Source organism: Neolamprologus multifasciatus, chromosome 14, assembly GCF_963576455.1.
Source record: "Neolamprologus multifasciatus chromosome 14, fNeoMul1.2, whole genome shotgun sequence".
Taxonomy (NCBI): Eukaryota; Metazoa; Chordata; class Actinopteri; order Cichliformes; family Cichlidae; genus Neolamprologus; species Neolamprologus multifasciatus.
Window position 1 is genome coordinate 6068786 of NC_140452.1, and position 25990 is coordinate 6094775.

The 25990-nt window shown below is 42.6% G+C and overlaps 1 protein-coding gene across 2 annotated transcripts in view; it reads right to left on the minus strand.

The window, feature by feature from the left end:
* Nucleotides 1-25990, minus strand: part of schip1 (schwannomin interacting protein 1) — a 275998-nt gene that overhangs the window by 44147 nt on the left and 205861 nt on the right. For both annotated transcript variants that reach the window (XM_085184870.1, XM_085184869.1), the window contains exon 9: nt 964-1749. In XM_085184870.1, the coding sequence (XP_085040996.1) occupies nt 964-1749 (786 nt within the window). The remainder of the gene's footprint in view (nt 1-963; nt 1750-25990) is intronic.

The window sequence follows — 25990 nt, forward strand, 5'->3', positions numbered from 1 at the left end:
CCTGACATGCCTCAGGGAGACAGAGAGGGCCTCCAGGAGAGACAAACAAAGACGCACAACACACACGACACACACACAATAGCACTAGGTTGCAGCCATTATGTGTACGCATTGGGGGAAAAGGCCTTGGTGCTTGCACATCAATAGAGAACACCAATCCAGCCTTTTCATTTGCCCTCACTTAGTCTTACTCTGTGACAACTGGCGATGGAGCTCTAGCAGCTCTAAACAATTTTCTCCCACTCCCACCCTAAATATTTTAAAGTCACACCCCTTTGGACCCATAAACTGACAACAAACCATGAAGCTCTGGCTGAGACTGTGATTTAAACTGAGTAATGCAATAAATTAGTAAGTGAATCATGACAGCCTCTCCTGCTGGTGCTGCTGGTGAGGCACGAAAAGCCTACGGCACCTCTCTGCTTAATGTCAATGCAATACTGACCTCTTCTGGTAGAAGCACTACATGGCCACAACTGTTTTTTTTTTAGAACTTGTAGAAATGAGGTTAGACAGATGTAACTCTCTAAGGTCAGCAACAAATCGTTGTTACAATGCTGTCAGGACTCATCGGTATGAACTCTTAGTCGTAGATCTGTAGTTTTAAAGTTGTCTCAGCTAAATCTGTGTACTTCCTGGACATCCAGTTGAATCTGAAGTAAGATGAACTGAAACCCTGTTGCTTTGCTGCCCCACTTCATTTCCTTCCAGCTGTACAGACTTCCATAATGGACGGGAGTTGGGCCACATAGCTTAGCGCTACATTATCTTGCTAATCTCTCGACCTTCCTCCAGCTAACCTGACCTCATGTTTCCTGGGTCCGTCTGACACAGATAACTGCTGGATTACAGCTGCCCATCGGTGCACTGTGTCTGATGACCTCTGACACACATAGATAAAAGCGGACAAAATCTTAACTCCCAAAAATAACATACAAAAATGAAAAATCCTTGCACACTCACTGAGGTGTAGTTGGTCTTGCCCATGTTGTGGTTCTGGTTTTGGTTGAGGTTATGGTTCTCCTGCTCTCTGCACTGCAGCCCAGCCAGGTGTCTCTCCAGGGCTGCCCAGTCCATGGTGGGCAGAGGCTCTTCTTCTACCCCTTCCTCTTCTCTGTATCCTCGCATTATCCCCGCAGTCCCCACACTTCCTCCTCCTCCACCACCTCCACCGCTGCCTCCGCCACTGCTGCGACTCCCCCTGCCTTGACTGGTGCTCCGGTGGCTGGACTTAGGAGTCCCCGTGCCTGCCTGCGGTGTGCCAGGAGATTGGGGCTGGTTGTTCCTAGGCAAAATCACATTGCCGTTTTGCTTCAGTTCATCGGGGACGGCTGCGGATGACGTGGCGGTGCGTCCGCTGGGGGCCGGTAAGGGCGGGATGGTCTTGACATCCTGGAATTCTTCAGCAAGGCTGCGACTGTTCACTGTCTTCCTGTAGCCTTCACCAGCACTGTCAGCACTCACTATGCCTTCTCTGCTGTCCCCCTCACCAGAGGGCTGTGGAGAGGTATAGTCCTCTCCATACTCACTCTCCCACTCTTCTATCACCTTCTTCTTATACTCTTGGTAGTCCTCATCTTCCTCATAGTCCTCTAAGGTAACCAGGTCCAGAGAGGGGGAGGATTTGTAGTCCTCTAAAGTAGCCAGGTCAAGAGAAGGGGAGCAAGGTGTGACCTTGTTGGAGTTGGACTCTGAGCTGGAGCGACTGGATGCGTCACTCCCCAGGTCCATGCCATCCTCCCGATAATCCTGTAATGAAAAAAGAAGAGACAAAGAAAGAGATTTAGGACTGGGGGGACAGTGCCCTAAAGAAAAATGTGGTACGGGGAACATGGGCCATATTGTTGGTCTGACAGAATCAGCGAAATGACATAAAAAAAGGAGGCGGCAAAAAGAATTTAGGGAAGTGTGTAGACTTAGATTAGTCACACCGGGATTGTGGTTTGAGTCGGGCAACCACAAAAACTTCCTGTCCTGCAGGGAACTTCCTTTCTGCACAACATTTTGCAGTCACTGTCTCTTTTGTACTTGTTTTCCTCTCGCCTTAAATTCGCAGTGCTCTGGACTCTCCCACTCTTGCTTGTTTGCCTAACAGATAATCCCATTCCTTTTACATTCCTGTACATTGTTAAACGTGTATGCGTTCGATGGCTCGACACACACAGACAGCGAAGGCAGAGTCTGTGCGGCCAAAGATGTCAGAATAATAAATGCTGCCATTCCCTCCTACGTCTGCAAAGCTCCACAGGGACAAAACAGCGAGGAGCTGAGAGTGAGTGACAACGACATGTCAGTACACAACACACCAAACTGTGACACGAACAGATGAGTCTGGAGCGGATCTCTAACCTTGACTGCGATGCTCCCGCAGCGCCCCAATCGCCACCTGACTGATTAGTTCCCAGCTAATGAAAACGTCGACGGTGTTTACAGCCGTCCACAAATCTCAACGTGACCCGAGCCGTCTTGTCTCTAAAGGAGCACATTATCATGGAGCCTCAACATTTTTAAAGCATAATGAAAAGCAAAGCGCACCAAAATCTCTCCCAGGGCAAAGAGAAATTAACGACACATTCCTACGCGACCGCATTATGAGCTGAAATTAATTATGAAGATTGCTGATTACTGGTTTAGACCACAAGGACTTGCAGTAGTTTTGTCTCTTGCAGAAGACTAATGAGAGAGAAATGTTAACACAGTATTATCTTAATGGCAAAAAGCTTTCTTGTGACACGGCCACTGGATCACACCTGTGCAGACGCCAGGCATGCAGAAAATATCTACACTGGGGGTGGGGGGGGGGGGGATGTGACTCAGCATCTTAGAGACTAGATATAAAAAGTGCTGATGTGGTGTAGAAAAATAAAGCCTCCCTCCGCTGAGGACGTTGCATTTCTGCGTGAAATACTAACAGGTCAAAGAGAATAGGAGAGGCGCTGCTGCAGGGATGCTGTCTGCACCAGATACACGAGTGGGGACACAAAAGATACGATTTTTTGTCATGAAGCACAGCAGGTGGTTCTTACCTAGTTAGAGCAATGTTATGAAAGAAAACTTTGGTTGTGTAGTGCATAGCCACTGAGGTGTTGAGACCTTCAGTTTGACTGGAAGGAGAGCAAATTTAGTATTAATTCCATGCGTGATGAACAAGTTCAGCACAAGAAGGTCTCATTAGTTTAATTTTCCAGACATTAACAACATGTAACATCCCATAATCAGTTTCCTGGCATGTAAAGCTCCAGGAGCTTCTTTGTGTTTACAAATGAAGGGGGAGGACTTAAGGGCGCACGACACTATACCTGCGCTCTTGTGGGCTAATGCTATAGTAATTGATTAGAGCCGTTTTTAGCAGCCCAGTGCGCCATCTCACTGTTATGAGATTGTAAAACACAGTGTAACATTTAGGCTTGGAAATGTAGCAAGGCTATTCGTATTTTCGGATTCGTGATCAGTTTATCAGGAGCTTACAGAAGACAACAACCTTACCGGCTTGCTCATGAAAAGCCTCACCAGGCTTTCGTTTTGGTTTCGCCACCCTTTATAAGTAAAGAAATAGATTCAGGAACTGGGTGGGCTTTCCTCTCCAGCGTGGAAAGACCGCTAAGCAGAAGCAGAGTAGCTTATATCCAAGCTACGATCGCGTTTCAAAATCTCGGTCACCAATCCTTCTCTTCAAGTGTTAATTCTCATTTCCTGTAGCCTCCAAACACCGCCGGGTGTCTGCGCGTTAACGCGTCGATACACGATGGTCACTGGAGCCCGATTAAAAATAATTTAATCATGTAAAGTATTTAGAGAAAATATAATAGAGAAAGAGGCGGAAGGCGCTGTATGAGGGCAGGCTGGGGCCGTTAAAGCTGATCCGCCGTGGGATTAAGCGAGCGCAGGCAGACTATAGGCTGGATTCGGCCAACAAAATACGGGAATACATGCAAATTGACAGCTGCACCTATTCCCCCCCCCCCATCCCGCAGCAGCCGGGCGGGCGTTTGGGTGTTCGGGGTGGGTGTGGGGGCTGGCCTTTTAATTTATGCCAAAGACTACTCTCACAACTCTGTCGGTCGTCCCCTAGGTTTCCAAAGGGGCATCATCGCATACGCCCAGTCTTTTGCGTGCGTCGAGCTCAGTCCAAGTGACATTTCTCCACGCGTGGCAGCCGCACGATTACATCTGGCAACATATAGTTTATTGAAACAGAAACACCGACTGGAACAAGACAGCACTCACGTCATAAGAAATAAATAAATAAAGGCAACCCGCATGTGTTTCTTCAATTTGCACAGTCATTCATAGGCTACTCAAATGATGTAATGTTCCCAAAAAAAGTCCCAGGAGGAACCCGATGCCCCCGGCAACAGCGGTGACAGAAACGCCCAGATATCACACAATCACACCGCGGATGTCATCCGCTACTGTGACCAAGCTGACCCCTACTCAGTACCACATAATCGGTCAATATTAAAGCCGAAGCCGGGAGATGAGCTAAAAGTAGCCTCGATGCAACATCACTGCCATTTAAACGAATCCATACTCACTGTCATCATCTTTGCAGCTTCCCTTCCACGTCTCAAGACATGGTAAAGTGTAAAATCCCAGCTGTTAGACAACGGCGACGGTGCTGACTCGCTTTACAGCAGCTTTATTCTAAGGGCGGGTGGCGGTGGGGCTGGTTTCGCTGGAGAAATTACAGACAGCCGGCGGATAATTCAGTACAGTCATCGCAACTGAGTGTGTAGTCTACCCACAGAAGAGAGAGCCGGAGTCTGAGACCTCACAGAAAATACAAACAATAACGCGGATGTCTTTAAATCCCAGCAGGTCAACGCCGCTGCTTTCTCTCCTCTTCTTCCCGGCGCGCAGAGATGCCCAGCCGACAGTTTAGCCAGCGCTCTCTCGCTCCCACGTCAGCCGGGAAATAAATAGCCTCTGAGTAAAAGTGCGTCCCCTTACACTGTGGGTTTGCGCACGTTATAGAAATTCCACACAACCGGGCGGCGTTTATTGCCCAGTTATTACTCAGAAACAAGACTTAAAAACTGAGCGCACTACAAGCATGCCGCTGCTCCCCGACAGGCACAGATCTTATATTTGCGGAGACTCTCTCTCTCCCTCCCTATTTAAGTCTGTCGCAGCCTGCCACTCTGAGGAGTGACGACGGAAAAACACAACTAAAGCCCAACCTTCTGCACCCACTGACCTTGCAAATGGTCGTAAGAAAGAGAGTGAGCGAGATGGAGCGATATAAAAAAGAGAGGAAACTATCTAGGTGAATTATTAAACATACTTCTGGTGTTGTGAATATAGAATAGTTTCAGACTTGTTTTAGAGCCCTTATAAAACTCAAGGATATCAAGAACACCCCCCCACACCCTGTTGTTACATCTTCTATTTGGCTTCAAACATTCACAGCAAAGACTGTCATTTTCATCTTACACTGAATTACCATTTTAATGGTACACCTAGTGCAATCCAATGCAACAGCCCGGCAATAAATCCAACCTCGTGAAGGTTATAACATTCAGTTTGTGTTGAGATCACGCCACACAGGGGAGTATTCAGGTGATTTACACTAAAGTCTGCATAGCCCCACAGCCAGAGAGCCACGCAAAACGTGTTTAAAAGGCCATTAAAGGTATAAGCAAAATCAAAACACACTGTAATAACAGCACTTTTACTGTAAAAATAAATACTTATTCAGCTACAGCACAAAGGGGCAAGTTGACTACCAAACACTTGATTGCATATGGCTTTGCTGCACTACTGGAATCCTCAGGTAGGCTCACATCTATACAGCTTTTCCAAACAAGAGAAACTATTCAGTGAATGGCAGTTCTTTTGTTGGGGTCAGAGGTCAGAGAAGATGTGATAGGAAGGCAACAGTAACTCAACCATTCATTACAAGCAAGGTATGCAGGAGAGCATCCTCGGACACAGATGTGCAACTTTGAAGCAGATGGGCAGCAGAAGACCACACCGAGTCCAACTCCTCTCAGTTAAGAACAGGAAACTGAGGCTTTGATTCATATCGGCTCAACAAAATTGGACAGAAGATTGGAAAAATGTTGCCTGGTTTGATGAGACTGCACTGCAGCATGTAGATGGTTAGGTCAGAATTAGGCTTAAACAACATGGAAGCGTTGATCCATCCTGCTTTGTATCAACGGTTCGGGCTGCTAATGGTGATGAAATGTTGCGGGGAATGTTTCCTTGGCACATCTTGGGCTCCTAAGTACCAGCAGGATAACGTGCCATCTTAAACTGGTTTCTTGGACATGAAATTAAGTTCAGTGCCGGAAGGTCGCCGGTTCGATTCCCGGGCTCTCTGTCCTGGTCGTTGTGTCCTTGGGCAAGACACTTTACCCTACCGCCTACTGGTGTTGGCCAGAGGGGCCGATGGCGCGATATGGTAGCCTCGCTTCTGTCAGTCTGCCCCAGGGCAGCTGTGGCTACAACCGTAGCTGCCTCCACCAGTGTGAGAATGTGAGAGTGAATGAATAGTGGCATTGTAAAGCGCTTTGGGTGCCTTGAAAAGCGCTATATAAATCCAATCCATTATTATTATTATTAAATGGTCTCCACAGTCACTGGATCTCAGTCCAGTAGAGCACCTTTAGGATGTGGTGGAATGCGAGAGTCCCGTCATGGATGTAGAGCCAATAAATTTGCAGCAACTGTGTGACGTTGTCGTGTCAATATGCACCAAAATCTCAGAAGAATGTTTCCAGCACCTTGTTGAATATATGCCGTGAAGAATTAAGGCATTGAATGTGTTTTGGGCTGTTGGATAGACAAAGAAAGAAAATCAGTGACAGCTCTATTTTCATGGGCAATCATATTTTCAAGAAAAAAATCATCAGTAATGGAAATAATTGTTACTTACAACTCTAAATTGCACTAAATCATATAATTAACGACATCAGTCAGATGGATGTAAGACAACTTTCCACTGCGATTGCAGCAGATGCTCACTTGTTTTTTGGCATGTATTAATCTGTATTAATGTTTATCTTATTTTAATTGATTTCTTTTCTTCCTTCGTAGGGACGGCTTTGATTGGATGAAATCACTAAACCAGTCAAATGAGTTGTCACACACACACACACACACACACACACAGATGTCAGCTGCGGTGTCAGAGCTGAAGAGGGGTTAACACCAACTTGGCATGATATCTCCATGTTGCATTCTGTTTCTTCTTGCAGCAGCTGGTAGTTTACATAGCATGAAATCGCGATCAAGCTAAGTGCCAATGATAACCCAATCTCATCCACCGCAGGAGCAAAACGCAGTCCAAAGCTTTTTTATAATGAGTGTTTTGATTAGAGGCCGGTTCTGTGTCTCTCGACATCTGAAAATATAAAAGCACTACAGCGATGATGTTGAGAATCTCTCAGTCCCTCACAGCTTTACCCTTTCTGCACGGCCGGCTGGGCTCTGCAGAGATTTGTAGTTTTTTTTTTGAAGGATGGGAGCTGTCTTCCGATATGGTGCGTTGCATATATAATAGTAGCACAAAGGAGTTCATCCATATAATAAGAGAGCAGTACTTCAAAGACCCCTGGCTGAGCCTGTCCTTACACTGCAGTAGGGACAGCACTAGTAGGGATCTCCCTAAAGAGGAGACAGCAGGAGTCCTGCCTATTGGTACCACTCCATTCCCCACTGCTGCTTTCAACTCTCTTATCAGCCCTTCCACTCCACCCCTCTGCATTTCCTCCCTAATTCCCCAAATAGTAATCGGTCATAGTGAAGTAAAACGAAGAGTTGTAGAGTTAACTCAGAGCCTGTAAGGCGGATAAACTGCTTTTTGGGGGGGTTGGGGTTATCCTGTAGAGCATAGGTGTCAAACTCTGGCCCGTGGGCCAAATTTGGCCCGCAGACTAATTACATTTGGCCCGCGAAGCCATACCAAATTACTATTAGAGCTGGCCTACTGGTATCATACAGCTAATATATATATTGTTTAGTATTAAGCTTTGCTTGTTCCATATTCAGTTTTTCAGCAAAACGTGTTTGAGTCCATAAGAAAAGATTCATTCTTATATCTGGAGGAATAAATATATTTCATCATCATCATCAACAACTTTATTTATAAAGCACTTAAAAAACAACCACAGCTGACACAAAGTGCTGTACATTGGAACTGTAAAATAAAATTACATGAGATATAAATAAAAACCAAATAAAAGAAGAGTGAAATCATTAATTAAATAACTACTTCAATTAAAAGAGAAACTAAGTCTCACTGAGGTTAAAAGCCAAGGAATAAAAGTGGGTTTGAAGACGTGATTTAAAAGTGGACAGTGAAGGGGCCTCTCTAACGTGCATATTTCAATAAATATTAACGTTAGCCCGCGACTTTGTTCCAGTTTTGAATTTTGGCCCACTGTGTATTTGAGTTTGACACCCCTGCTGTAGAGAATTTGAAGACTGTAAGTTCACATGTTCACCAGGCAATTAATTTATCATTAATTTGTCAACAGCAGGGCAGCATTGTTTAGGTCACTCTTGCACTCACGCAGGCACACACAGTTTGCTGTCTTTGAAGTTTCCATTCCTCTTTAGCGTCAAAGACTCTAAAAACAGTTTTGACATGGCATCCTACCCTTCAGTGGGTTGTTCCACAAAACAATAAAAGCAGCAACAAGCTCAGAGCCAGGAGGGCCAGATGAAGACGTCCACGATCTGTCACATCAAAGCTCTGTGATGTATGTCCTCATCACACCTGGCAAAAAGAAGATGCCTTTTTTTTTTCTGTACTTTTGATTGAGGAGGTGGTCAAAGATAGTTCACCATGCAACACTTCCATCGCCTCAGATCATTCATTCCTCTCACTCTTGTTTTCCCCTCCTCTACTTTACTAAGAAGCAGAGGTGCGGTGCCTGTCAAACTGCCGGTCACCAGGCTTTACCAATCACCGAGGGGCAGGAACGCGTGGAAAAACAGCCCATTCTAGATCTACAGTATCTGGGAAAGCTTTGCTCTATCTGCCAGCCTACCAGTCCATCCGTAGCAGATATCTGGCAGGAATCACTGAAGGCCCATTACTGACAGAGAGATAAGGCTGGAGAAAAGAATGCCCCTCAGATAATACTGAAAAGTCAGGCAACATCTTCCTCTGCTTATATCTGTCTCACAGGCATTTAAAAAACAGGGAGCTCCTGACAGTCAGCGAGAAATTGAACCTGTCTCTGGCTTGTCAGGAACTCACTGACTCCAATGGAGAGACACCAAAAGTGACCTTGGAGGATTCTCTCTCCTCCCTCTCACTTCCTTCTTTTCGGGGACTGAGAAAGGGAGTTCACCCTGAAATAAAACTCTGATCGAGCCAGCTGACAGAAAATGAAGCATCAGAAACATGACTGGTACAACTGCAGATGGGAAATGTCCTACCTGGTTATGAGTAACACGGGGCAAAAAGAGGCCAGACACTCAACACACAGTTCTTTCACAGTGTCATGTCTTTTTTAGGTGAAGAAGACACAATCTTGGCTGTCATGAAATCTTTATACTTCACTGCATACCCTGTCCACACTTCTACTACCCACTTAAAGCTTGTGTGTCAAGAAGTTGTGCTCTTTACTACGGTGAGTACATATGCAGATTTCTACCGATACTTCGGGCTATGTTGTTACCTCCTCCTCAAAACTGCAACTATATAAAAACATTAGCAGCTCAGCTTAGGTTGCTAGTGGAAACTGTTAAAAACAAGGGCAACTTGAAGTAAGTAAGTGTAAGCAGTCTTCAGTAAAACATCTAGCTGCACAGATTCTCTTTTAAACACACTGCTCTCTGTCACAGGGAATAAGTCGGGACATTTACACAGAAACTGCATAGCAGTATAAAATGAAAACAATGAAAAAACAGGAAATGTTATGAATAACTATAGCTCTATGAATAGTGACTCTGCATCACAAATAAATGAACAAAAACGTAGGAGAATATAATCAAACATGCAAGAACACAGCAAAAAATTGTAAATGTTTAAGACTTCAATATTTCCAAACTCCCTAAAAGTGTCTATTAACACATCCAAAGTAAAATGTGCTTCAGTGTTGGCGTCATTTGAGTGAGTTTATAAAATCAGCTCAACTTGTTAGAGATCTCATTACACTCAAATTCAATTTTTTGGTCACACCAGCAGTGATGAGTCTGTTTGTCAACTGCCGGAGGAAGGAAACAATGTGCAACACTCGTATGTAGCTGGGTGGATTCGTGGAAGCTGCCACTAACCCAACATCATAACATCATAACAATGACGCACTATTTTCCAGACACTAAATTATAGGTTATCACTTAACAAGGCACGGGCAGACATGTAATGACATACACTGCAAGCCTAACTCAAACCTTAACCAGCAGGTGAGCAGACCTTTAGTGGGCACACCCGCCAGAAGTCTACTGGGCAATGCTCACATTGTTTTTAAAATGGTTTTGATGTTAAAGAAGGAACCCCTGCAAAGCCTGAAATATTTTATTACTAAATTTGAACATGTTTGAAAAAGTGTTGAAATAACTCCACGAGCAGCTGCTGTAATACGATGACTGGGCAGCCTTTAAGCTTAAAGCTTGGGTTTGAATCCATCCCAGACCAATTCCTGTATCATCCCCGTCTCTCTACTTTCCTGTCTCCTTTCGTCCATCTTATCCCCCCAAAAAATGAACTTCAATTCAACACTGGACACAATTTTCAATATAAACCTAAATATTATGTCAAATGTAATAAAAAATACATAATAAATTACAAAACACTGATGTGATGTGTTACTTTTGAGGCATACTCCTATTCAAATTACAGTTCCATTCTGCAATATAAATAAAAAGACTAAATTGTCTGGAAAATCAGTTAAAAACCTATAAACGAAAGAAAACAAGAATATCTCCAGTGAGCTAAATCTGATCATTCAAAATATAAGCATCACATTATTGTAAAAGTTATATAATAATATTATTTTTTCTTTACAAAACCTAAATTACAAAATGTATTAGGCAAGCAACAAAAGGGGCAGATAATAAAATAGCATGTATTCCATACATGCTACATTACAATGAAGCGCTAAACTCTCCCGTGCAGTTCTAATACACCCCAAGTCATTAAAGGGCGAGTTATTTGCACCGTTATTCATTTTAATACATCAAAAGCATCTGAGTACATACATCTTTTTGCCACATTTCCTGCAACATGCACACAAAGCAGTTTGTGCCTTGAGACAGCAGCGGCAGGATGCAGACTGTGATGATGAATAGAGATGTCAGGTGGCAACAATAGAGGTTGGATCCGTAACTGGCCGACTGACCCGCTGTTCTAAATAGAATGGGTGGCCAAACCATTGAGCCTGGCCATCAATCTCCTTCCCAAACACAATCATGATTTACTCCATTCAAATTACTGAGGGACTGAAAGACTGAAAGTCTGTGTGTGTGTGTGTGTCTGTGAATTTCTGGGTGTTATTTCCCAGGAAGCTATATGTAAGTGTGTGTATGTGTGCTGTGAGGCATAGCACTGCCCTTCGTATTGTGTTTCTAAAATGGTGTTTACACAATCTGTCGAACCCCGATGCCCGTGTCTGACTGCAGCGCTAATACCTGACTGTAATATATTGATCTTCCCTCCTATACTGTATATCCAACCAACAATTTCACTTGCTAACGAAGTGTGAAATGAATTGTGAGAGCAACATCTTGTCCAACGTACATGCAAGCACTCACAGCTATTAGATTCATTTAAATGGGAAGCACGTCAGGTTCCAGTCTGCAGTGTAGCATATGCAGTGTGGACAAACTGAGACCAAATTTGTTTAATCTAGCTTGGTTTATAGGATAAATGGCTCGCTCGCAGTGGTAGGCAGTGTTTTGCACAGCTTAGCATTCATAAAGAAGCTTTAAATCCAAACTAGCAATTACAGAAAAGACCAGAATATGTGCATATGGCCATAACCGTAAAGAGAGACTGGGTGGGAACTCAGACAGTGATAAATGTGAGGGAGGAAGAGCATATAGTGTTACAGATGGGGAGGAGGAAGACAATTACAGAGATGTAGATGTTGAGGAAGATGAGAATGTCTCTAATGATAATCACTGGAGAAATCAGAATGATTACAGCCATGCTTCTGCTGATGAAAATGATAGTTTCTAACACCATAGTTATCAGTGAGAGGATGATCACGATAACAAACATGATTAATCAAAACCAATACGGTTGGCATACATCTAAACAGCTACAAAGTAAAACTAGAAGCCTGCTAAATCTAGTCAAAGATCGTTATGCTGCAGGGAAGCAAATTTCAGACATAACTTCCCCAGGGGGACTGCGACCAGCAGAGTTGGAAAAAGTCATCCAAGTCATTAATGAAGTTATGACCATAGTCACCGCTGTGGCGAAAGATCTTAATCGCTTGCAAGAGTCGAGGACCGAGACCTGCTCCCGACCTATTTAGTTGACGGCGCACTAATGCTAATTAGAGCGAAAGAAGCAAAGGTTTGTAATCTGATCAATTAGCTCAGCCTGGGGAGGCGTCCTGTGGGGCCGTGGAAAGAATCGGGCTCAGGACTGTGGAGAACATTTTCCTGAATACACTTGAAGGTTTGCTTGACAGTCCTAATGCTCTCACTCCTCTTTACTTCCCCAAAACCACATTCAGCTCTCTTCTTCTCTTTCTGCAACATGGCAGAAAACATCCACGACAATTTAAGAGTCAGATTATAGTGACAGAGACTCTGAAACTATGTCAGGTCCCAATCCTCAGTCTCTTTCGCTCACTCGCTCTCTGATGCCGCCTGGCACCCCTACTCTGCGGTTTCTGCGCCCTGTCAGCAATACAGCCAGACAGAGATATGCATCCACGCTGCCCGGTGCCCATCTCCACGCTGTGCTGTGCGCATATGTCCACACAATTTACTGCCCACACCAAATTCAATCACTTCTCTGGTGTTTTGTGCAGGCCTCGCACCTGCTGTTTCCAACCTCCTCTCATAAACGAATAAACATCCAGAGATTGGAGAGGAAGAGAGAGGAGAGGCAGCGGGAGGTGATTTAAGGAGCAAATTAAACTAGGAAGGACTGAACGAGCTGGAAAAAAGAAAGGAAATAGGTTGATGGGTGATATGACAAAAGGAGGCTATTCTATTCTTTGCAGTGAATCTTTTTCACCCAGTCGAAAACAGGCCATGTATTTCACACTAGTCTGCAGGTTTTAGAACCAGTCTGGCGCTACAATGAGCACTGATGACCTTCAGCTTATACACTTTGAATGCATCCAAAGTGTTCTTAAGGTCAGCTATACTTAATTAGAAAGTTGCAGTAATACACGAATGGTACACTGTCTGAATTGGTTATTGATGTCTCCCAGACTCATTCGTAATAACAGAAAAATACCACAACTAATAGTAAACGTATATATCACTGTTATAAGATATATAAGAACCAAAGGAAGGCAGAATTGGGGATCCAATGACACAGGCCCAGTTCTGTTTGTATACTACTTGACAGAGGCAGTAACTGGCAGAGCTGCGATCACTGATTGAAATGAAATACACTGTATCAGCGTGAGATGTGCCTTCATGACAAAGAAGAAGAACAGCAGCTGTAGCGTCCTTGCTGTACTGTCCCGTCTTGAGGTGGCAGCAGGTGGCTCTGGGATTTCAATACATCTGACAGGTCGCTGATGTTACTTACTCTGCAGTGTCAAGTATTATCTTCAGAGCTTTAAACTTTAAAGGTTCAAATAAATGGGTAAACATTGTGTTTTTAACCTTCAGCGAGACCAAATGCAACTATTTTATCTGACATGACAGATCAATTATCACCCAGACATTTACATTAGTTGAAAGTACCTTCTATAAAAGCAGTATTTCTGAAATGTTTTTCAACAACAAAAATAAGAAAAATTATGCATTTTAAAATTTTAGACAAAATAAAAGTTGACACAAAAGTGTCAACAAACACACAAACGTGTTTTTTCTGCATAAATCATATTCGTTTAACCCGGTTCTGTCTAAAATGCATACCAGAGTCCATCCACACGCAAATTCCAAGAATCCTTGTGGTAATGAAAGCAGGTAATTAAGTACTTTGTCTAAACCCCAAAGTTCACAAATTAATGACACACTGAATGACTCTAAAATTTTATCAGTATCTTAAGACAAAAATCTGTGCTTGAGTGCTAATTGCCTCTCAGCAGTCCTTTAAACGCGTTCCCTTTTTCTCTTTTTTGATTTTAGTCCAAAAAAGGAAGCTTTTAGACAAATATATAATTTTTGTAGTTTTGCCTCTGCACATCACCACACTGATCAAGCGGGATACGATTAAAGTGGAGACTTTCAGCAGTCCTTGTTTTGCATATATCATTTTCCAAGGTTCAGAAGTAATCGGATAATTAACTGATGAGCAATTAACTGATAAATTAAGTAGATAAAAGATCTAGAGTTAATGCCAAGCGTTGAGCTTGAAGTTTTGGACCTTTCACTGGAACTCTCTGTATGAGGCCCAAAGAGATATTGATGCAAGACAGATTTAGAATCGTTCTTAAAAAGAAGGAAAACACTGATCAGCAGAAGAGTGAGTGAGTGATAGCAGAATTATTCCCACCGTTAAATGAAACAACTTCACAATATCCAATCAAATGAGCAGTCTTGAGGAGGTAGGCGAAGACTACAGTCAAGAGACACCTTTATTGATGTAAATACAGAGGTCTGTGAAGGTTCTCAGTCATCCAGGTCATCGTAGTCAAAGGAGCTTGCAAAGAAAAGCGTCTGGACTTCTTTAAGTTACTTGAAACTTAAAGAAGTCCAGACGCTTTTCTTTGCAAGCTCCTTTGACGTAAATACAGAGGGTTGCAAGGTGCAAACCACTGGTTACACTAAAGAATAAGAGGTCAGATTAGACTCTGCCAGAAAATATCTGAACGAGCCTGCACATTACTGGAAAATAATTCTTTAGACAGGAACCAATATGATCTTGTGCCAGAAGGATGGACAGAGAAAAGTGCAGCAAAGGAGAGAAACGGCTCATGATCCAAAGCCTTCGACATTATCTGTCAAAACTGGTGAAGGCAGCATTATAGCATGAGCATGTAGGTGCTTTTGGAACTGGGTCAGTAGTAATTACTGATGAGGTGATTGCTGATAGAAGAAGCAGGATGAATTGTGACGTGTACAGGACTATACTCACTGATGAGACTCAACCAAACGTGCCTCACAGCACACATGGATAATGACCCAAAGCAGAGTGTAAAAGCAACCCAAGAGTTTCTCAAGGCAAAGATGTGATATTCTTCAATGGCCGAGACTGTCACCTGATCTAAGCTCAACAGAGGATGTTTTTCAGTTACCCACAGGCAATTCCAAGACTAACAAGCAAGCAGCAACCAAAGGTAGCAATCAGTGACTGCAAAGGATTTTCATTTAAGCATTAAAAACAATCCTGATATGTTAGCTAGTCCAGTTACTTCTGAGCCTCTGAAAATGGGAGGCTAGGTATAAAAATAACTTTATTTCCTCAACAGTCTGTTCCAATTTTTTTTTTTTTATTAAACTCCTAGAATGAAGCTGAAAGTCTGCACTTAAAGCAGACCTTGAATGTTTGATTTGAAACCCACTGTTGCGGTGTATCAGTGTTCAAATACTGTGTATCGGGTAAAACCAAAAGCAGTCTTTACATTTAATTTAACTATCAGCCTCTTCAACAGACAAGCTGCAATCTTGGGCCTCGTTGTTTATTACCGTAATTACAGAGAACAGCCATGTGTTTCCCAGTGACTCGGATGGTTAAGTATTATTCTGATGCATATGCTGCAGGGCGTCATGCCTTTCATACTTTTTTTTTTACATATTAATAGTTTGTGTCCTTAAAAGTCTTCTTCAAGTTGTTGTAGGAGAACATTGGCATTTGGACGATACAAACCCCGATACTCATTTTCAATAACATTCCTGACTGGGCTTCATTTCCATCTTCTAAGTCTCGTAATTGCAATGACGTCTGGCTTTGATAAAGGGGATTGGTTTAATTTTTCTCTTATCATGTCTTGCCAAAATTTAATTGATTTTTGTTTAATATATTATTTTTGTTTGGGGAGCATTGCTTCTGTGTATATTCTTTCATTTAATAGCTTATCTCATTATTTTTCCAAATTCCTAAAAGCATGCAAATCAAAATGATTACCCTTAGCCTATTAGTGTGCACAAACTCATTTACGTCTTCCCTGCTCCTTCTCCCCCAAAGCAGCATTAGATATCCATGTAATGGCTCTCTAATGATTGGTTTTCGTCCCGTGAAGGATAATGGGGTCAAATTTCCCTTCAATATTTTAATCTAAAATTTCACCACAGTTAACGGTAACTTAGTTTGTCTTTATGTTATAAATGCTATGAGAGCTTCCTTAAACTGCACTTTTGAGGATCTTTAACACATTATTTTTCTTATAATCTAATCTTAGTTTCAGAAATTTGAAAAGTCAATATCTCCCCTGAAATACATCTGTGCTGTCCATTATTCAGCATCTGTGAATGGATGTATTCTGACATTTTTAAAAACGGTAGTCAGCAGGCTTTTTTTGATTTAATAACCTTTCCTCCCCACAGGAGATCATGGACTTTCACAAAAAGGAGAGTATTGCACAGCTAATGGTCCACATGATCACTCCACACTTACTGTACAGCGTTTATGGTAAATGGATTGCATTTATATAGCACTTTTCTTGTCTTACTGACCAATCAAACCACTTAGCACTACAAGTCACTTATCGAACTGACAGCTGCAGTTTCACTTCTTTCATGTCTTTGGCACAAACATGTGGATCATCAAGGATGGGATTTCTAAACCGGAGCTGTTGGAGCCTCTGGTGCTGCTGGCCAACAGGGTACCATTGCAAACTGATATAGAGGGGTTAATGTTAGGCAGGGTTAGGGTAAGGCCACTGTTGGCTGAAGATGAAGCAAGAGGATGTGATGTGATTAAGGCATGTGATGAAGCAGTGAGATAGGAGGAAAGGCACGAGTGTGGAAGTGAGTGTAGGGACTTTAACCCTTTATTGACCAAGACTTATACAGGCCTAATGGACTTATTTTGTAAACGTAAAATTACAAATTACTTTCAGGAAACATTTGAATTTTACGGAGCCCCGCAGGGGACATGGGAGGAAAAAAAATTAAGACGGACTTTTGCGAGATCTCGCAAAACAAACTCGGGATCTCGCAAAACTTTTAGCCGCATTCTTCCCATTAGCTCGAAGCTAACGGTAGGTTGAGACCTCCCGTTAGTTCCTCCCTACTACAGCCGGGAGGAACACCGCTTTCCCGGCACATCGTGCCTCGACCTCCCGTTCGGCTTCGAGCCAGCGTCCGAAGAATGCGGCTAAAACGTTTGCGAGATCTCGCAAAAGTTTTGCGAGATCCCGAGTTAGTTTTGCGAGATCTCGCAAAAGTTGTGCGAGATCCCGAGTTAGTTTTGCGAGATCTCGCAAAAGTCCGTCTTAATTTTTTTTTCTCCCATGTCCCCTGCGGGGCTCCGTAGAATTTTCTCAAAATGGTTATGAAGAATTTGTAAGCGCACACGGTAAAATCTAGGTGGAACTGACTTCTTCTGTCTGTGTTCAGAGAGCAGTACCTCGACACACCAAATATCCTTGTATAGAGGTTAAATGTTGAGACATGATGGCTGATATGATGGAGAGAAGGAAGGTCGATACGTGCAGAAGACCACTTGGAAGGGAAGCAACGCTGGGAGCATTGGAGATGGATCCAAACTATTCTATCACTGTGTAGAGAAGGAGAAATGAAGAAAAGGTCATCTTTAAGCAAGAGTATGTAAGAGTAAGAGTATATTGTGGAGGGGAAAAGAGCATGTGTGTGTATGCCCTACACTGTAAGTTGGATGGGGTATACATATTAAATAAGGTGGATGCGTATGCTCCATCAGTCTGAAGAGAAAGTAAAATTCTGAGGTAAGCTGGATGAAATGGTAAAGTGTCCGCAGGGAGGTTAGGATGGTGATTGCAGCAGACTTCAGTGGACATGCAGGTGAAAGGAACAGAGAAAAGGACAGTTGCAGACGTTGCAAAGAGAGGGTTGGTGTGACAGAGGGTGTGATGGATTCAGATGATCTGCTGTGGTGACCCCTAAACGGACCAGCTGACAAAAAGCAGTATCGTGTTTGCATCACAACGACTCCTGTAAAATCTAACAGAACCTAACAGATAATTTAATTGCAAAATACTCACACACAGAATATGCCTTAAGAAAGTAGCCTAATGATACAGTAATTGAGATGACAGCGAGGAAATGAGATCAGATTATAGTAGTTTAAATTATAATGGACTTCTCTTTGAAGTGGATTACATAATACAACAGCGATGATTAGAGCTAATCCACGACCACGGTGCACGGATAATGGAAGAATCAGTGGATGGATTGCCAAAAAACTACCAGAAAACTGTGGTTTGGTTGCTGTAATATCTGTCATTTGTTAATAAAGCCAATCTGAGGAGATTGGGTTAAAAAAGAACAGATGTCCACAAACCTCTGGTCATCTTAGTTTTGCTATTAACTAACAGCAGGGGAACTAGTAGGGCAGATAATCATAGGACTGCTTTCCATGAGCAGAATTCCTCTGTTCGTGATTTCAGTGATGCTATGACATGTATTTCATTCGTTTAAAATACATTCATCAAATGCACCTGCAGAAAAAAAGTTACTTCAAGGTTTGAACATTTTCTCCACGTAAAAGTCATTAAGTACGCTTAATGACTTGGCATTAATTATTGGCAGGCTACCATAATGGTAGCCTGCCACTCCAGCAGAGAGGCATGCCCTGTTAGAGGCACTGCCAAAAGCAGCACCTCAGCCATTTGGCAGAGAATACACCACAAGGAGGGCCTTATCACGATGAGCACCCCCCTGAAACTACTCCCTTTCATTTGTCGCATTCTTCCTTCATCAATGAAGCACTCGTGTCTTTTTTTCATCTTCCATGGCCTCATTCCTTTCTCTTTCTGCTCTTTTGTATTCGACATTCACCATCTCTTCATCTCTCCCCTCCAGACTCTCTGTGCCATCACTGATGCTCTATGCACCATCAGATGCTGCTGAAGAGGTTGGGAGGGTAAATAGGCATGAGGGCATCAAGCCCACAGCTCCCTGGCAGAGAGAGTGCAAGCAGTAGGGCATCATCAGCAGAATATCGAGAAAACTACCCTGACAGAAGGAATCAGACAGCAAATGGACCTTGCGATAGAGCGTGTTGAATCATTCAAAAGCTACGCAACAGGATACGGCATTAATACGGGAGCTGATTGGTAAACGATGTGCATGCGCTCGTGTTTGTGTATGTGCGTTACTTTGCAGCTGTTTACTGTACTGTACACAATACTATCCAGCTAAGGAAAATGATTATAAGCAATGCGGAAGAGCTTCTGATCTGCAGCATATTCTGACTGTTTTCATTTACAGGAAAGGGGGTCACCGGGAGTTTACGAGAGACAGGTCTGTACAGTGTCAGAAGGATCGAGGATAAAGGCTTTAAACTGCATGTTAATTTACATTTGAAAGCATTTGCTGTACATCAGTGAATAAAGAGAATTCTGTTTTTGTACGTGTGTGTTATGTAGGAGGGTGAGATGAGGTGGGAGGTAAAGACAGCACAAGCCTGTGTTCGTTTTATGTAAACATGCTGCAATTTTAATGGACGCTAAGGTCCTTAGCAGGCTCCCCTATGAGAAGCGACAGGGATGCAGGAGAGGGAAGGGGGGGAGGATGGGGAAGGCTTTCAGACCACTTTGCTCTTTTGAATCTGTCAATTTTGCCCCGCTTTTCCCACCCTGACTCTCGCCTCATCTTCCCATCTCCTTTCACCTTAGGTGTAGTCATGCATGTTATCACTAAACTGGCAGCAGTGGGAGGCTACAGAGGAATTCTTATGCCCGAAACGCTCCCCTGGTGGCATCCAGCCCTCCACCTCTCCATCTCCATTTTTACTGCCATTGCTCCACAGCTGTCCTCCTCTCTCACTACTGTAACCATTATACCATTATCTGTTCCCTCGATCCAATATATGTGCGTGCCATGACCTCACCTCACCTCTCCTCTCCTCCATAGTGACATAGCTTCATAGCTATGTCACTGAGCTGGAAACCCCCCGATAAGCAGAGCGGACATCAAAAAGGTGTGACAGGTTTGTATGTCTCCCACCACCAGCAGCTTCCTCCTCTTAGCGGAACCAAAAGGCTGCAACTTCACCTGCTGGTGGTGCTCCATTATACCCCCTCCCCCTAGTTCATGTGCCACTCGGGGCCAGTCACCCAATGGTCCTGTAGTGAAAATGATGCAACCTTGAACTGCCATGCTGCAGTTATTACCCTCAGACAGGTAACCACAATTCAGTAGTCATGGGCATGCCACCATCATGTACTAAGAAATACCACTGAGTGAGCTCCAGCAAACAGACTGCAGTGCAAACAAAGTTTTAGTGGCTTATGCCACTGAAGTGCGTGCTTCTCAGCTTTGCTTATAAGCACATCAATACAGTAAGTGCAAATGGTTTTAGAAGAGTGGCATACCAATTTCTCTCAGCACGTGGTAATCATTGATTATCCTCTCAGTTAGTCATATTATTTGTTTCAAACCTGCAAAATCAAACTGTGCTTTTTCTGAACCCACCTGTTGTTATGGGAATCGACCAAATAACCTGAGTGGAAATATCTTGCATGCCTTAGATCATATGTAAGGGTTTAAAAGCATTTGTGAATACCAGGTACTGTACTTTAACAAAATTGTACATCAGTCTTAAGCAGTGGGAACTTTGTGGTTCTCTCACATAACAAAAACACATTTTCTCCTATTTAACTTTGTAAACTCTATAACTTCAGAAATATGTTTTATTTGCTCAGCTTCTGATATGACTGCTGCAATTCAGTGGCAATGAGATTGAGATTGCATCTGTGGTTTTCAAGTAACTTAAAGAAGTCCAGACGCTTTTCTTTGCAAGCTCCTTTGACTATCTGTGGTTATAAAGACGTAAAAAGCATATTTGAAAAAACCCACCAGCAATGTCTTAGTCAGTAAATAATTAGCTAATATTCATGAATGGCTTTGATTCAACACCATGCCTTCATGATGCTCCACTTTTACTTTTTCTTTTCATCTATAAAGGCTTCCACGGAACGGCACGGACTGAAAGATCTGTGATTCCTACTAGCAACAAGGAGAAACAAACAGGTGAGAAGAGTAAACAAAATATATATATATATATATGTGTGTGTGTGTGTGTTTCAGAGGTTTACAACATCAGCGAGGAATAGGAAGGAGGAAAGAAGTACGTTTTGAATAACCTCCAGCATCCCGGTGCAGTGTGGAACAAGGTGAGGTCATCTCTGGGGGGAGCTGAGGCTGAATTCTAATCACAACAATAAGGTCAACAGAGTAATCCCTGTCCGCTGAAATGTCACTGTTTCCCTGCTCCGACACGGCTCCCCATGCACAGCATCACAACAACCAGCTATCGATCACATACTAATTAGAAATGCTGTATTCTGTATAGGATACATGGGACACACAAGTGTTCACAAAGCTGCACACACACAGGGAAGTAATTATTTCAGAGCTAATGACTTGCTGCAGATATTTAAGACTGAGAATATTTATTTTCTGTTTAAACTACAGTAATAGATCATATTGTACAAAATTATGTTTGTAGTGGATGTGCCTGAAAAACAGGCCCGAGTTCATTAATTTAAAAAAGTATATATACAGTGGGGGGAAATAATTATTTTGATCCTCTGCTGAATTGTTAGTTCGCTTACTTGCAAAGAAATGAACAGTCTCGAATTTTTATGGTAGTTTCATTTTAATGGAGAGAGGCAGGATACCATTATTATTATTTGCATGTCACTGAGTGAAAAGAGCATTTGAGACTGAAAATGTGGCTCTAACAGACTGACTGAGTGCCCATGTGGCACATAGATTACATTCAATCAATCAGTCAGTTACTCCTGATACTTCTGATTTTAACTTGTTGAGACTAAGTTGACTATCATACAAGTTGTACAGACATTCTCCTGGGACTGAAACCTGGGCGTGTAATGTCAACCTGAACTGGGCATAGCCTCTCAGAAAGAAGGTGTGGGGCACAGAGATGAAGACGAACAAAATAGCATGAAAGCTGAAAGAAGTAATAGGAAAGAAAATCCAGATGCGCAGTATGTTATGTGGATTAGTGATGCGCCAGGGAAAGATTAGAGTGTGACTAACTAACTCACTGCACTGAGAAACTGGGATTATACATTTTCAACAGACTAATTAGGCTTAGAATGTGACAACAGTGCAAACTGCTGACCTCAGCTCGATGGAAACTTTTAGTCCTAAAGAGCAGAGCATGTGTAGTGTGTACTTGCTTTTCTATACATGTACTGTGGAAAGATATTACACCGTAAGAGTAGATTATATGAATACATCTTTTGTTAAGTGGGTGGAAACGTCAGTTTCAAAAGTATTAATCCTCTACTGTAAATATAAAATATTAACTTAATGTTTTCTTTAATGTTTCCAGGTACAGACACACAGGAATCTCCTGGTAATCAAATTCACAAACTGGTGTAATCTTATAATAACAGTTCAGTCAAGGTCTGGGATTACTTAGTACACCTGTTCAATTTCTTGGTGATGCAAATATGTGATTAGCAAATTACATGGCAGAAATTCAGTGTATTTAGGCATGTTCAGATGACCTGCAAAATGGTGTGAGTCTTATAGAAACGTCCGATCTCCTGGGATTTTCCCACACAACTCTCTAAGGTTTACAGAGAATGGTCCAAAAAAGAAAACGCCCAGTGAGCAGCAGTTGTCTTGTGCTGTACTCTGATGCCAGAGATTCAGAGGAGAATGTTAAATACTTGTTACAGCCAAGATATGCAGAAGAGCATCTCTAAATGCATAAGATATCAAACCTTAAAGCAGATGGACTCCAAAAGCAGAAGACCACACCGGATGCCACTTCAGTCAGCTAAAAAAGGAAACTGAGGCATCAATTTGCATGAGCTCTGATGAGTCTCCATTTCTGCTTCGACGTTTGAATGGTAGAGTCAGAATTTGGAGTAAACATGAATGCGTGGATCCATCCTGCAAATGTTACAAGCTGCTAATGTTGGTATAATGACTTGAGGGACATTTCCTTAATATTAACTGAGCATTATTTAAACATCCTACCTGAGTGGCTTCCCTTAACTTGACAGTGAGTTGACTGTACTGAAATAGCCTTCACGGTCACCAGATCTCAATCCAAAAGAGCACCTTTGGAATGTGGTGGAATGGGAGATTAGCATCATGTATGTGCAGCTGGCAAATCTGCAGCAACTGTGTGATGCTATCACGTCAATATGGACCAAAATCTCAGAGGAATGTTTCCACCTCCTTGTTGACTCTGTGCCATGAAGGATTAAAGCTATTCTGAATGCAACTGGCCACTTCGCTATGTGCTATACCTTATGAAGCACCCACTGAGCATATTTATGACCAGACAAAAGGAACAGAAATCTATTCAAGGTCTGTGGGGCTCCCTGAAACTTAAATGACTTAAAGGGGGAAAAAAAGGACATCTTCAGGGGTCTTGTAGAGTCCATGCTTCAGTGAGTTGAACACACACACATCGTCACGTTTCAATCGATATTACATTTGGCTTATGTTCTTTTCTTTTCTTTTTACACATATCCAGCCCACAACCATAAATGAAATAAACTTACCTCCTAGATAAATCATCTCCTTCCCCGCAATAAGTTACAATATGGTGATTTTCAAAAGGACATAGGTCCTCAAAATGTGAAATTAATGTATTTAGAACATGAGTATCAAGCAAAGGTGGTACATACTCATCCATAATCACACTGTCACTCAGAGTAGCCGTAACGAGGACCAGAGAGGTGGATGCACGCTCTGCCATCTTGTTCAACCCATCTAAACTAACATCTAGATGGAAATGACAGTACTGTCATAGTAACAAAGACTGCAACACAACTGCTTGCATGTGTCTGCGTATGTGGTATGTGTGTGTTGTGTTGTGTGTGGGGGAAAAAAAAACCGTGGAAAACTCAGCACGGGGGGCCTTGTCGGATATTAAAGGAAGAAACAGCAGCAAGTTACAGCGCAAAACTAAGAAGGGAATGCCTGGAGAGAAGATGCAGATTTAAAAGAGACAAGCAGGAGAGCAGCAGTAGAAGTTGACAGGGAAGAGAAGCATGAAAGGAAGGTAATAAAGGAATGAGAAGGAGAGATAGATGATAGATGCACACAAAGAAAAGCATAAACACGATAAAAAGACGACGTTTTTCTCTCTTTGAAGCTGGGGGCGTAGCCTAATGACTTCATTTGCGTCGAGTCTGCATTCATGTCAGCATTATAGCACCTCGTATGAAGCCATGATTGATGACTCTAGCTGTGGTGACATTATTAAATTGATCCAACTCATTAACATTTTAACTACCTGGGCTCTTTGGTCAGAACGGCAAAAAGAAGGAAAAAGATGCTAATGTAATACAAAGGTATTATACAGTCGTACGTTTTATTGACTTGGGCGATACATTTGCATCCTACAGATTGTATGAAAGTGTAAACTCATATCCACTTTGGATTAAGATATAATGTGCAAAATTTTGATGGTATCATCAATGAATATGTTATTCCCAATAAAGCTATATCTTACAGCCATATTCGTCTGTCTCACCTTCTTTCAGTCAATTACCCCATCGCAGTTTTATAATGTACAGCCACCAGTCTGCTGACTAAGACATGCATTGCTCGTCCACAGAGGATCACAAACAACAGCTTATTGCTCATAAGATGCAGCCAGGCTTTAAACCCCACATGCACACACACACCTACCTACGCAGGACCTGTTTTTCATTCAATTATCAGCATGTCTGCGCAATCTAAAACAGCTTAGAGAGCGAACTGAGCGCTGTAAAAATGGGCTGTGAAATCCGGCCTCCATAGCCGTGAGAAACAAAAAGCGGCTGGCAATCCTTCTAACACTGAGCACAATTATACCACCTCCGTCTACCTCTGCTGCTCTCAGACAAATGGATAGGTAGATTAGTTTTTCACATGACTGGTTTTGTCTGGCAGCGCTAGCCGGTCCCCGTGTCACACGCTCACAAGAGTCCACCACCTCCCCAGGTCTGATCACGCCTAGACTTACTTTAACTCGGCCTGCTGCATCGTCTTCGCCATCCTGCCTTTTACTCACTGCAAACATTTTACAAGAATGCAGAGAAGGCTATATGAAGGGAATATAGCGGGCATAAAAGGCACTATAAGGCCCTATATAATGTTTTCATAAGAAGGGATGCAGCTATGGAGGAAAGGGAATGGGGACGAGCTAAAAGACAGAGGGTAATGGAGAATAACGAGAATGTAGGCAATATAAAAATTGTATATACCATACAACAATAAAGAAAAGGACTGTGAAACTCAAATATTATTTACCATAACCTTATCCCCAACAATACAGTGACAATAAAGCACAGCAATTACTACCGACAGACTGGGAAATGACTGCAAATGAAATGTAATGTGTATAATAATATGTTTAGCAGAACGTTTTAAAGGTATAAAATGACATGCTTGTTGGCGGGTCAGACCTCTTTCCACACCTCTTTACCATTATTGTTTGTTGGTGTGAATTTTTTTGTTATTTTTTTGTTTCTTTCTGAAAACAACAATTCGCCATTCACACTTACCTGACACGGTGACAGCACAGCGGTGTGAAGTGCTGACAGGGTTGAACTTCTCTCCTAAGCTCTCTTTTTTGCATTTACCTCATGATAGACGTTTTAATGGAGAATGTTTTGACTTGTCAAAGCAAACTAAAGCCCTGTGCACATACGAAGCGTTTTGCCTGTCACTTGTAGCTGATGGCTGCTTGCTACTGGACAGTCGTGGCTCCCATTGAGTAGTTAACCCTCTAATGTATTTAAAACCGCTGATATAAAAATGACGGGTATTATTTGCC